We start from the raw sequence: 14,056 nt of genomic DNA, 5'->3' as shown, positions 1-14,056 counted from the left end.
TTAGAGGACCAATTCATCTCCTGGTTGCGACTGCTGAATGACTGCCCGATGGCCCATGTCAACTGAGGAGGGTTTCTTTATAACCCCTTCCAGATCCAGAGGGGCACCCACAATGGTTGTCCGCTCTCCCCACTCCTATTCCTTCTGGCACTGGAACTCTTGGCCTCAACTATTCACCATTCGCCGCTTATAGCTGGCATCCACATAGCGGAAGGCCTCTCCAAACTATATCTATATGTCGATGATATCCTGCTCACCCTGCGGGATCTCAGTAGCTCCCTACCAGCACTACTGTAGGTCATAGATAAGTTTGTGGCATGTCCGGTTACAAGGTGAACTGGGAAAAGAACGAGGCCCTTCCCCTGTCGACCTGCACCACAAAGGCGTCAATCCACGTATACTCCTTCTGCTCGAAAGCCTCTTGGCGCAAGTATTTGGAGATCCTGGTCAACAGGGGTCTCACTCAGATGGTCCTGGACAACTTGAACCCCCTCATCACGCAGATGAAGTGGGACTTCGACAAGTGGTGCCTTCTGGGATTCTCTATGTGGGGCAGGGCGCAGGCAGTACAGATAGTACAATTTTACCGTGCTTCGCCTACAAGCTCGGCATGCTCCCCGTCACAGTGCCCCTGGCCACACTCTGCCTCCTGGATCCGGGCTTTTGTATGGGGGTCGACCCGACCCCGGCTATCTGCAGCCAAGTTTATGGCGTGCTGCTCCTTCAACAGCATGGGCCTGCCGCCCTTGGATCACTATGTTCTGGCCTTTCACCTTTCCTAACTTACCTACTTATTTACAGGCACCCCAAACCCTGCACAATAGGTTCACACAGAACAATCACTCCTCTCATGCAGCGACAAACTCGGCATTCTCTATGGGGACCATAATTTCCAGCCATCCCACCCACACCCATGCTGCAGGCCACGTCCAAAGCCTGGCACCGTTCCCACCGCCTCTTTGGGGTGGACCACCGACTTCATACCAGGGCGCCAATGTGAGCCAACAACAGCATCCACATTGACGGCCAGGCCCATTGCTGGAAGGGCTGGGCGAAAGCAGGCATATACACCTTGGACCAGGCGCTACTGGATGGTGACCTGAAACCTTTCAATCACTTGAAGGAGGAGTTCGGCCCCATCCACAACAAGCCTGTCTGTACCTACAGCAGCAACACTGCCTGTGGAGTTGCCTTGACCCCCATCCATGGTCCCTACAACCCTCGCCGGACGTGGAATACTTGTCCACATAGGGCGGATATCAGGGGTGATGTTGGGGCTTTACGGCACACTTACGAATCACCTCTTCTCACAACCCCTCTCTCATAACCTCCGCACCAATTGGCAGGACCGCCTTCAGATTACTATCATGGAAGAGGACTGGCCAGATGTCCTGGAAGCCCTTAACAGAGGCACCCAGGAAGCCTGATTGAAACTCTGCCTGTTTAAGACGGTCCACGAGGGGTATTTGGCTCTGCACAGACTGCAAAGTGCTGACCTCCTGCCCCACTTGAACCGCTGGAGATGTTTGACTACCCAATGTGACCTCATCCACATCCTATGCAACTGCCCTCAATCCAGTCCTTTTGGGCCATATTGGGGACACCATTGAGGCATCCATGCCTCTCCGACTCCCTCGCACCCCCTCAGTCCTCCTCCTGCATGATCACAGAGGTTCCCCAGACCTATCCCGGCCACCACGCCACCTCCTGTTCGTGTTGACACTGCCCACCCACACCGCCAATGGGCACAGAGACTACCTGCGCTTCTACTTCCCTGATGTCCAACACAGCAGCCCAGATATGTCACCCATGTGCTATCAGGGCCCCCTCCTCCCCTGGTTGTGCTCCCGGCCCCCATGCCTGCCCCAGGCTCCCTCCCTCTTCCATCCCCTCCTCCTCTCCCCCCCTCATCCACCCCAGTCTGCTTTGCCCTCCCTTTCTCTCCCTCTCGGCATTTCCTCCTCCATTTCTCCCCTGATCCCTCTCACCCTCCCCTACTACACCCTCTCTGAGCCTACCTGCCAAGGGCCCTACTCCCTCCCCTCCTCCCTTTGTCTGACCTTTGCCCCCCCTTTTTCTTTCCCTTCCCCTCCTTGATGGGCATGCTGATGTGCAGACCCCCCTACATGGATGCCTGCCATCGCAATCCATGCCCACTGTGCTCTCGGCATGCTCCAGGACTGTGGCCTAGAATCCCCCCTATGGTCAGCTCCCCGAAACACCTCAAGCTCCTTCACTGCTACCCCCTCCACTCTGCTGCAGTACCCGCAGCCCACCCAACCCCGTGTGTAGGCGACAGCCTTACCCCTTCCTGCCCTGTACCCCCTTCACCAGTCCCATGTGATGCCCCCCATACACCTACTCCTTCCTCCCCCCAACCTCCAGAGGTACCACAGCCCATGGGTGCCAACACTGATTGCACTGGGAGGAATGCCTATGACCCACCACACTGCAGCCCCTGCCCAGGGTCCAGTGCCCCATGATGGGGCAAAAGGCTGGGCACACTGTTTCTGCTAGTGACCTGTGCCTCTCCCCCTTGTCATTCCCACCGCCCTCTTCCCCCACTTCCCCCACCCGACCTTTTTCCCTTCCTATTCTCCCCTCCCCATTTATTACTGTGCCATTAAGTTGCTCGTTACTGCCTTTTATTGAATTACAACCTTGCAGTAAACTCTTCCTTCGATAACAATTTACGACACAAAAAAGAGGTAAATATAACCCCTATAAATATATATAAATATATATATTACCTACTGGCGGTCACCATTAGGTAGTTATAGTTAGGATGTAGTTTCCATAGGCAGAGCGTTTTTTATTTGTCAATAACTTTGGCGTTGTTTGACAAATATTTGCAAAATCTTCAAAATGAATACCCAGTCACTTCAGCTGCTGTCTTGAAAAATTTGTGGTGATCCGTCAAGCAGGGGCCGAGAAAAAGGGAGGGTCCCAAAATAATTTTTCTCCATGTTAATTTCCATAGGAAACTTTAGACACTGCCCACCAATTGCCATTGGTTGTTTCATGTGGCATGCAGAAATGCTGGCTTGTTGTTGGTGCATTTCTATAAATGTCCCTCCTTTGTGTGCTTAGTTCTCTTTCCGGCTATTTCACTCAGAGAACATTTCGATCGGCCATCACACTGCCCTGCCTGTGATGGCCACTCCTCCTGTATGGGCACCGCAGCCTTATACACAGCATGGTTCCCTCCCACGTTGCTGCTCCCAGCTTAGAAGCGTTCATGTTTTGTTTACTTCCCTTAATTTTTTTGGTGGGTGTTCCACAGAGAGGGCAGGCCAAGAATAACAGTATTTTCATTTATCCACCAACACATAGTATTTACATTTCTGTGATCGGCATGTTTTCGAGTGTTTTTTGTTTCCACTGGATGAGCATGCCTATGGTACGTGTATATGACCTCTTGCAGACTTTTTTTTACAGATCTATTTTATCTGTAATTCTAGCCTACACCTGGTGCACCACAACCAATCCCACAGCAGAACATATTGCTGAGAGCTGAATGTGTGAGTGGGAGGGTCTGGTAATGTATAGGATTGAAGCACTGGTAGAGACTTTGCACTGGCCTCTCTCTAAGATGTCCTGCATCAGTCAGTGGCCACCTCCCAGTATGGCGCAAGCTTGGCCTTTAGCTGAAGGGGCACCTGAGGTGAGTAGTTCATGGACAGGTGTTGTGTAATATTTAGTACCATTGAGGGGGAGGATCAGGATAGGGACAGACTGATATATAGAGTAAGTCAGCTCAGTGTGACACTGCTTCTCTCTGCATACAGACAGAAAGGGCAGTGTCACGTTGTGTTAGCTTACTCAATAGTAAGCCCGGCTGGGGAACTCTGCTTAGTGGAGTTTATGGAGTTTTGCCTACTCCACACTCTGTTGAGAATATGGAGTTCAGGCAAAACACCGACTCCGTGGCAGAGATGAGTTAGCCAGCCCCTCCACCCTCCCTAATATAATTATAAAATTGAGTGACGTACAACATAGGAGTTTGCGTGGACGAGGACGGCGAGGATGAGCAGAGAGAGACCATGGCGAGGAGGAGGCAGCCCGTAGACGCCACAGCAGGTAAGTGCCTTTTTAAAAAATATATATATATTAAATTAGGGAGGGTGAAGGGGAGTGGAACACCGCGTAGTTGCTCTCCACCAACTTCACCCGGGGTTACTCAATAGACAAGCCTGGTGCTATCCCTATATGCCCCCTCAATGGTAGTCTCTGTAAACATGCAGATGCTGGTTTGTTTTGCCTGCTCCAAGCATGGTCTTTTGACAGTGCTGTTTTTTTTAGCTTTTGGACGATAAACGCTCATAGCTGTTGGTTGTTTTAGTTTACTAGTTACATCTGCACTCCAAAGGAGAGGCGTGCGCTGTGTTTAGCACTAACTGTGATTGGAGAGAAGAGGGACACTTTTGCCCGGGGTTAGTGAGAGAATCCAAGGAGTCGGTAATGGGATGTGGGGGCACCAAAAATGATTATCGCAACGGGCGCCACCAGCGCTAAAGACGGTTGTGCTTAACGGACTACACCAGCAGCTTAACACAAGGTAATTACAACCATTTATTCTAAAAACAATACCCAGAGAACATAAATGAAGAACAAGATTTTTAAAGGGCTTTGAATCTCGCTAGAAAATTAAATGTAAATTAATTTGCCTTTTTTTAAAAAATATTGACAACATACGTCTCTTTTGGAGAGCCATGATGTATCCTTAAAGACACTAGACCCACTGTAAGGGAAATGCCACCACTATTCGGGAATAAGATAAGCCTCTGCACATTTGCTCTTGTGTCTGAAATGAATAAAACCGGACTCCGCAAGCCAACCTTAATCACTATGCCCCTTCCACCAGCAGAGCCCACAGGGAAACTTAAAAGCTCTTCTGTGCCTTTCTGGAGTGGAGATTTTTTTACGGATACCAGTCAGGGACCAGGGGACACATTAAAGCCTGAGGAACACAGGAGTCGGCTGTGTGTAATTAAGTAGCACTGTAAAATGTACTTGAATTGTGAGAGACAACTGAAGAGTAACTATTCCTAAATGGAAAACATAAACTCTGCCTCAAAATGCGGTTTTAAATATCTCTAGAAGAAGCATCTCTTCTCTTGTGCGCCAGATAAAACTTGAAACACACATTTGTTGACGGTCGGGTTTCTATGACTTTTATTAATAATTTGAAAGTTAAGCAGAACCATCATATCAAAATGTCATACAAATGAGTTAACCTGACACTTCAACTTGGATACTGTGCACACCAGTAATTGCAATTCTGCATACAAATTTCTAACTGCATGAACCAGTAGGCAAAGAAATGAAAAATAGGGTACTTATGACTCTTTATTAGCCAGATATACTGGCATCTAGTAAATATATTGTTTTGCCTCATGTGAGTTTGGCCATCTAATACAATGGAAGCCATGTTCTAGTGAAATCGTCATTCCTTCATGGAAATTGTCTTTCATTTCTTATCAGGGATTAACAAATTCTTGAAAATTAGGTAATTTATTCATCTGAGACTAAAGGGATACTCAGTGGAGAATGTGAGTAGTAATAAGATTTCATCTTCCATAACGCTTATTAGCTTGCCTTTCCTGCCACCTCGTTGCCCTTTTATTTTGTCGTTAAAGCTGCAGCACTTAGATGCAGATAGCCACATCTTGGACACTTATTATTTGCAGCTTGTAACTTTCAAGTTGTAGACTCGCAGTTATCCAATCCAGGTGCTATGATGCTGCTTGGCTAAAAGTAATAAAATATTGTATTTTAGCAGCCCGATGCAGCAGCAATTCAATGCATATTTTAAAAATAAGTATGTTACTCGTAAAATATTTAGGCCTGGGCGAAGCACTACGCTCGCGTAGTTTGCGAAGTTCGCGCTACTTCGCACTACGCGAACTGCACGTAGCACAGTGCGAACACGCGTAGCGTAGTGTTGCGTAATGCTGCGGTCATTATTTGCTTGCTCGCGGTCCTCAACGTCAAGTTGGCGACCGCGAGCAAGCTAAATGACATCCCGGCGAGACTTTTTCCTTGTTCGCGATCAGCAACTGCAAGTTGGCGATCGCGAGCATGGAAAATAAACCTCCCGGCGAGATTCCCAACGCGAGGAGGTCAGGTTTCTCATTGCGAGTGGTCGCGTATGCTCGCGACCGCTCGCGATGAGAAACTACCAGTTCGCGTTGAGAAAGCTGAAGCTCGAGTAAAAATCTACTCGAGCAGCAGAAAACTACAGCTCGCACTGTGCAAGATGCCATTTTCAATGATTGCACAGTGCCGGTTGCTTGTCCGCACTGTGCAATCATTGAAAACAACATCTTGCACAGTGCGAACATGTTACTACGCAGTTCGCGAAGTGCTACGCGTAGCTCGCGTAGTGCGAACTTCACTTTGCGTAGCTTCGCGAAGTGCTACTTCGCGAACTACGCCCACCCTTAAAAATATTATGTGTTGAATGGCTAAACACTTTAAAAAGTGGGTAATTTGTAAAAAAAAAAGTGCCGGGGCTCTTGTCAGGAGGCAGCTTTGACCAGCACATTTCTCCACAGAACCAACAGACCCTTCAAGTGCCGAGAGGAAGTTGCATAGTGGCCAGAGCTGCCAACCTCAGAGCTGGCGAACCTGGTTTGATTATCGGAGTTGGCTCAACATCCTGTGATCACTTAATCGACCTCTGCCTACCAAAAATGAATGTCTCCTTAACTGGTGCTCAAGCGCCAGAGTTGATGATTAAGTGCTGGTGATCAGCATCGGAAACCACCGGCTCAAACTAAGCACTGCTCATGAGGTCCAAAAGGCAAGACAGATTGCATTGTAAATTCCTGTTGTTAAATTGGGTACATCCGTTCAGTAGTTGCTGTGAAATGGAAAGAAATTCCTAGTTGTATACGTGGGACGCAGTGGATCCGCAACCCCTCCCGATCTTGTGCTGAGATCTGATTGGCTGCCAACCCTTCAAACCAGGAAGTGTGATTGTGGTAGAACCCCCAAGGCTACATTTTTGGTATAAAAGAACCACACCTTCACTAGGTAACTAGAGCAGATGCGTCTACGCTGACACTGACACGGAGGTCCCTGCATGCTTGTGTCCAAATCGTGACTAAGATGGGTCCTTCATTCTCTCCATTCAGGTAATGGGGTTGGCTCTTTCCTAGGGGATTCTTGACTTTACACCCACATGCATGCTAGTTACATATAGGTACACTTAGGTAGGGTCCGCATCGTAGGAGTATGCAAAGATTGCTGGTTTACATATGCCTGCATATATTCATTGCTTTAGCCTCTGGAAATGTTCATTGTATATTCAATGATGATCCCTCATTTGAAATCATTTGAAATGGGCTATAACAAAAGTGTTCACGAGGAAACAGTTGCTGTGAGGATAATATATCTCAGTCACTTTTGTATTTATGTGATTTGTATTTTGTACCCTTATCTATAAAGGCTGTTGGGTATTAGGGATAATGCCCTAGCCCTTCTCTCATCATTACTTAAAGACAGATGCCAAGTTGTAGCCCTAGGCAAATTTGAATCTTCCCCCTTCTTGCTTGCCTGTGGTGTTCCGCAGGGGTCCTCCATTAGCCACACTCTCTTTAATATTTATGTAATGGAATTAGTCTCCCTAGTTAATGTGGATGATAAACACATTGTGGTATCAGTCTCTAGTGCCAGCTGTGAGGTTGCAGCTTACTTCCATGACTGTATGCTGGAAATAAGTTCGTGGATGAGTGGACACTGACTCAAACTAAGTTCTAATAAGACCGAGGTCATTCTCTTTGGTAATCTCCTTCGACCCCGGTCCCCCACCTGGTGACCAGATGACCTTGGCCCTCTTCCTCTCCCAGTAGCCAAAGTTAAAAATCTTGGGGTCGTAACAGATCCCAAACTCATCTTCTTCCACCAAGTCAGTGCCACCAACTCCTACTGCTTCCATCATTTATTAGGAAAGTCTCCCTGTTCATCCTGGTCTCTACTAGAAAGACCGTGATAACAGCCCTGATTCTTTCCAAACTGGATTACTATAATGGCCTTTATGTCAATTTGCACAAAATATTCGGGGTTGTATCGCACAGTCGGGTGATGCATTGGGTCCGAGGAGTAGCAAAGCAATGATGCAAAGTCTGGCAGCATCATCAAGGCTGTCGTCTGAGAGAGATGTGAGTGTGTGTGCTGAGAATGTGGCATACAGTGGGCTAGGGCGGTGGTGCGAGTCTGTAAGACGGATCAAATCCACGCAGCGGCACAGATGCATCGGTTCTGCTCACAGTTGCGCCATGCAGCAGAGTGGATGTGTTGGTTCCACTGGATCCACAGAGCCTGGCAAAGCACCTTAAGCCCTCTTTCCAGGGCTCGCGACTGGGGTGGCACCACTTTCAGGGTAGTCTCACAAATGGCAGAATTTAGGTACAGATGCAAGTTTGTTGATGGTATGTTATGTCCCTGAGGCTTCAGATCAGGATGACAACCACTCTGGGTTCTGGGGTCCAGATGTGCAGGTCCAGTCCTAAACCCTGGAAAGAGGGCAGCAGGCCAGCACAGCATGCAGGAGTCTAGCTTGGTGCAGTCCTGCAGAGTGGCAGTCATTCAACAGCACAACAGTCCTGGAGTACCCGCAGGTCCAGAAGTGTCGTGAAGGGTTGGTGTCTAAAGTTAAAAATATTTACACCAAGTTGTGCCTTTGATGTGGGGCTGTGCCCAGCTACTCACTCCCATCTTGCCAGTGAAAACCCATCCAGGCACACATAATATCCCTAAAATGTGTGTGTTGGACTTGGCCCTTTTGGCAGGTTCACCCCTAAACTTGTTGCCTTTTCTATGACCTGATATTGATAGTTTGTGGCCTCTGCACACTTTAGCACTGTGGCCCAGTGTAAAGTGTGTGCGCACTCTGAGTGCGTGTGGTGAGATTGGCCTGCCCTCCCATAGGAATGCATGGGGGATATGTGTGTCCATGGTAATTCCTGGTATGAGAGGAGTGCAGGGGCGAGTTTAATATGTATGAGTTTGTGAGAATAAATGCTGCGCAACGGTGTGCGCAGATTCATGGTGACTGGTGGAGAAGGGCCACTTTTAGAAGTTGCCATTTCTGTGTGCTATGTGTCTGCCTGCCTGATGTGGAGTGCATGTCTGACTTGTGAGTGACAGGAGCTGAGGGGTGTGGGTGGCTCCAGGGGACAGGATGTGTCAGCCCAGTGGTGAATAGAGAGATCTGCATCTAGATGGGAGGGAAGAGTTGCACCTGGGACCTGAATAGGGCTGTGCCTTCCCTCCACAATGCTGGCTCCGCCCCCCCGTGGTGTGTCTGATGATGAGCCCCCACCGGACAAAGGGGAAGAGGAGCTGGGTAAACAGAGTGCTCCAAATCCCCCATGAACCAGTTGCATCTGGTTTTCCCCCAGCCCTGTGCCTACACACAAAGGGAAATGCTAGTATAAATATAGGGGCTGTGACCCCAGGAAAATGTTCTGTTGTGCTTTTGGGTACTGATCCTGACTTGAGGGGGCCGCTGCTGCTGGGCTCCAGGAGGAACCGCCACTAGGGACTGCCTCCCTGCTGGAGGGCCCTGTGAGCTGGGCTGACTGAGCCCAGCCTTTGCCACCCCTCCTGAACCATGCTTTGATTCTGGGGAAGAGCGCTTTGTTTTGACCCTGGACTTAGGACTTCACTTCTAGCGCCTTGGGAGCACTTTTCTTTTATTTAAAGGAGCGCTGGTGACTGCAGCGCAAGGCTGCAGCGTGGGGGATTCCCCCACGCTGCCCTTTATTCTGCCACGTTTCGGTAGCCTGTGGTGCTCATTTTTGGGTATTGGCGGGTGCCCACCCCGCTTTTGTGCTCATTTGGCGGGAGCCCACCCCGCATTTGAATTTATTTAGTTGGCGGGAGCCCACCCCGCATTCGTGCATACTCTGCGGCTTTTTTACTCATTTAGCGGGAGCCCACCCCGCTTTATTATTTATTTTCCGGGTGCCTACCCAGCTTTGATTATTTAAGTGACGAGCGGGTGCCCACCCCGCATCTCCGCCAAGACCGAAAAGTAATCCCCGCTGCGGCCCGGAAAGAGAACGGGCGGCACCACCGAGAACACTGAGGGCCGCCGCGCTGACCGCGGCAACCCGGAAGTCAGGTAGTCGAAGCCTGGTTGCAGGCGTGGACTGGGAGTGGCCTGGAAGAGATGCGCCACTGGGGAGCCCACCCCGTGCTGTGGCATACGGAGGCAGTAAGAAAAGGAAGAAGCCGGCGTCTCTCAACGGGGCTCCCAAGAGCGAGGGAGAGCCCAGTGGTACCAGCTGAGGAGGCAGAAGAGAGCTGAGAGGAGAGAGAGCTTCCCCTGCGAACCGCTAGCACAGGACTACAGCGCCAGCCTTGTGACTCGAGGTAACAGACTTGCAGAGGGAAGTGCTGCAGGCGAGCCGCGTCCTGCTGATTTGGTAGTTGTGTCGGCTGGCTCACACGCGCACCATTACGGGTGTGTGGTACCGGGGCCAACTTAGGAGGGGGGCATGTTGTAACTCCCACCATCTAAGAAGAAGTTGAGGTGCCAAAGAGGAATCACACGCTCAATACCGAGATTACCGCATTCTTCGCCACACGTGCAGCCGGGGCTCAGTTCTAACTTGTTGGGGGTGGTGTTGGGGCATATTGTCAGTGCCCGCCCTGGTGGTTTTGCTGAGGCCTCCACAGTGCCTGTGCTGGTTCCACAGCTGCCCTGCCAGACAGTGGGCAGCTGCAACGGAGGACATTGTTGGTGATAGAGTCCCAGAGAGAGGGCTCAGGAGGCACGCTGGTGCCCGGGCTCATTTTTACAGCTGCCCAGCAATTAGTGGGTAGCTGCCATGTTTAGGTTGTGCAACTGCGCACTTTGCTTTGCCGCTTTTGCAGCCAGCCCTGACACTGTGGAACATAGGGCGTTGTGGTCCCTGAGAGAGGCCAGTTGGCCTAGGGCCAGTTCAGTGTGTAGCGCCCCCGCTTGGGGCACACTGTGTTATGCTGGGTACTGCCTAATGTATTTATGACTGTGGTGCCTATTGTGCAATGTATTCTCCTAATCTGTTTTATGCCTCATGATTCTTACATAATGTACGTTTGAGGTTGGTGCATAAGGTCTGATCCTAATATGGTTTATGCCTAATATGATAATGATAAATCTTACTTTTACTATTCTACTAAGTGATGATTCTGACGGTGGTCCATGTGGCCCTGTCATGTGTATATAATCCCCTGTAAATATTGCCCACTGCCAGTTGGCATAGTGTATATTGTGTGATTACCATCTAATGTGTTTTATGATAATACAAAGGCTATTTTTGATATAACCTTGTGTTGAGTTCCTTTTGTGGTGTGCCTAGTGTGTTGCTGCTGTGTGAGTGTGTTGCGCATTCGCTTTACACATTGCCTCCGGGAAAAGCCTGACTGCTCATGCCAAGCTACCAAGGGGGTGAGTAGGGGTTATCTTTGGCGTGTAATTCCCTTGCCCTGACTAGAGTGGTGGTCTCTGCCTGGCTTTGACGCAAGCCTTAGCCAACCAGAGATCCCATTTCTAACATTGGTTGTCAGTGGCGAGGATAGGACTTGCGTTTGCGCGGTACCACAGCAAAAACTGGTTGCACTACAAGCTCTGCATTTAGGTAAATCACGTTTTCGGGGATTATTGTTTCTGAGTTTTAATTTATTTTTTCACCTAAAAGTGTCATTTTGGAATAAGGTACCCCTATTGCAGCTGTTGCACCTAGGTCTGCTGTGTTGCACGTGTCTCTGAGCATCCTGCCAAAATGGAGTCTGCCTTTAATTTTTATGGTCTGTTTAGATACAGTATGTGGGAATTGGTGGAGTTCTGTGAGGAGAGAGACATACCAGTGAGTGGGTCAGACACCCCGTCAAAACTTCGGGAAAACCTGATCCAATGGCAAAAGGATGAAAGGGACAGTGAGCGCAATGGAGAGAAGAGGGCCCTGGCCACACACCAAGAGGGTAGTGGTTCTGAGGGTGGCCCTGAGGAGTCTGAAGTGGAGGAAGAAAATGACAGTACAGGGACGCCAGTAGATAGTGAGGACCCCATAGATAGGGAGTCCATTGCTGGGTCCAGTGTCAGGGCCAGCGCCCCATCCCTTTCCCTGCCCCAGAGGAGTGGGTAGATAGGAGGGAAGAAAGGGAGCATCAGCTGGCTTTAGAGAAACTCCAGCAGGAGAGCTATGAACATATGGAAGTTCAGAAATTGGAGTTGGAGCATAGGAAGTTAGCCTTAGAGGAGAAAAAGGCATTACTGGCTCAGGAGTTGAGTCTCAAGACTTTGGGCCTTGAAGAGCAAAAGCTAGAGACTGAGAGGGTCCTAGCGCAGGAGAGGATGGCGGAGGCTGAGAGGGCCTTCGCCAGGGAGAAATTAGTTGTGGAGTGTAGATTATACCCTGAGTGCAGTTGTAGTTTTCTGGAATCCCCAGGAAGGGTGGGATCCAGTGGTGTCAGCAATATTGAGTCCAGTGCAGGAAATCCCATTCCCAGTTCCCAAAATATGGTACTTTGTTACCGAGAAGAGAAGTACTGGTTGAAGTTTAGGGACAGTAAGAAACTGTCTCACCAGTCTTGGGGTGATTTTTCGAATGAATGTAATGATGCACTGACTGATTGGGTAAGGGTTAACACGGAACAGGATTTTGAAGGACTGTTCGAACTGGTTAACAGAGAGCATCTGCTCAGTTGTTGTTTGCCAGGGTTGCGCCAACACCTGTTGGAGGGTGGGTTTTCTGATCTATGGGAGTTTACACGAGAGGCAGACCTCTGGGAAAGTGCCCGAGGTTCTGAAGAGGCATTGAGGAGTGATCCCAAAAGTAGTGGCTCAGGTATCTTCCAGTCCTGTATTGGGGAAGAGGTTCAGAGTAGCCCAGCTAGGTCCCAGTGTAGTGGGAGGGGTGTAGGGGCTCACGTCCCGTCTCAGTGGAGTAGGAGTGAGTGTGGGACTGAGTGTCCCCAGGTGCCCGAAACCCAGTCTCAGAACCTGAATGGTTTCTTCATTGAACACCAGGTTGGGACCCTAGGCTGTCCTGTTAGTCCATTTGAGGAGGATCTCCTAGTGTCTGGAAAACCTGGAGCATCTGTAAATAGAGCTCCAGTGGTTCTGGTGTCTGGCGGTGCCGCTCCAGTTGGGAGGGTACAGAAGTACGGATTGAGGGGTGAGAGGGGGTGTGTTCCCCAGTGGAAGAACCAGTGGGTCAGGGACCAGCCAGAAGTGCTGAGTCCCTTTGGAGTGACCATGGTGACACCACTTCTGTCCTGGGGGATCTTTGTGCACTGTCAGATGGACAGGGGTCGGGATATCTGCGCCAGGCAGACTGTCACACAACACATGAGTCAAGTGTTACCCTTGGGGGGATACTGTGTGAGTCCCCAGAAGTCCTGGCATGCCAGGCAAGTACTCAGCCAAAGGGTTTAGCTCCAAGGTTGGGAGGCCAGGTTCAGGATCTGCCTGACCTGGAGGGAAGGACGTCTGTAACCAGTGTCCTGACCGGTTCATCTTCCAGGGGTACCGCTCCAGTTGGGAGGGTGCAAAACTCTGGAAGGGGGTGAAGAGGGAGGGAGTCCTCGTCCCTGACCCCGGTGCAACCTGAGGGGTTAGGCCCTAGGTTGGGAGACCAGTTGTTGGAGAGAGGTCCTGAACTGGTGGGAGAGTTGTGGTCTGAGGGTGCTTCTCAAAGGAGGAGAGTGCGGAACCCTAGAAGGAGAGGTAGGGGGAGGAGAGCCTGGCCCGTGACTTATCAGCCTCAGGGTGCGGACCCTAGGCTAGAGGATCAGTGGCAGTTTAGAACTGCCCTGATGAGGGGTAGCGTGCAGAATGGTTTCTATGTGCCAGGGGTTACTACCCCCCACTCTGTGGATGGGCAAGGACCAGTGACATCTGGGTTGCCTAGGACCTGGTCCTGGCCGCGGACAGCTAGGGAGTACCAGGGGGTAGCCCAGTTGGTCCAGAGAGCTTTTACAGATGGAACCACGTGGGTTCAGAGTGGCGTAGAAACGGAGGGTGTCCCTGCCGTTGGGGGCCCGCGTCCGTGTTCTATCG

General features: G+C 50.2%; 1 protein-coding gene across 2 annotated transcripts in view; it reads left to right on the top strand.

The window, feature by feature from the left end:
* LOC146863225 (uncharacterized) overlaps positions 1 to 14,056 on the top strand; it is a 283,553-nt gene that overhangs the window by 169,747 nt on the left and 99,750 nt on the right. The window contains exon 1 of one of the 2 annotated variants that reach the window (XM_085642658.1): positions 3,785 to 4,080. The exons of the other annotated variant lie outside the window; for it this stretch is intronic. Within the exon in view, the coding sequence (XP_085498784.1) occupies positions 4,044 to 4,080 (37 nt within the window). The 5' untranslated portion in view covers positions 3,785 to 4,043. Of the gene's footprint in view, positions 1 to 3,784; positions 4,081 to 14,056 lie in introns of those variants that run through there. 2 annotated transcript variants of the gene reach the window in all.

This window comes from Triturus cristatus, chromosome 2_2, assembly GCF_964204655.1.
Source record: "Triturus cristatus chromosome 2_2, aTriCri1.1, whole genome shotgun sequence".
In the NCBI taxonomy this organism is placed as follows: Eukaryota; Metazoa; Chordata; class Amphibia; order Caudata; family Salamandridae; genus Triturus; species Triturus cristatus.
Note: the sequence above shows the minus strand (reverse complement) of the source record. Positions and strands in the feature narration are given on the sequence as shown.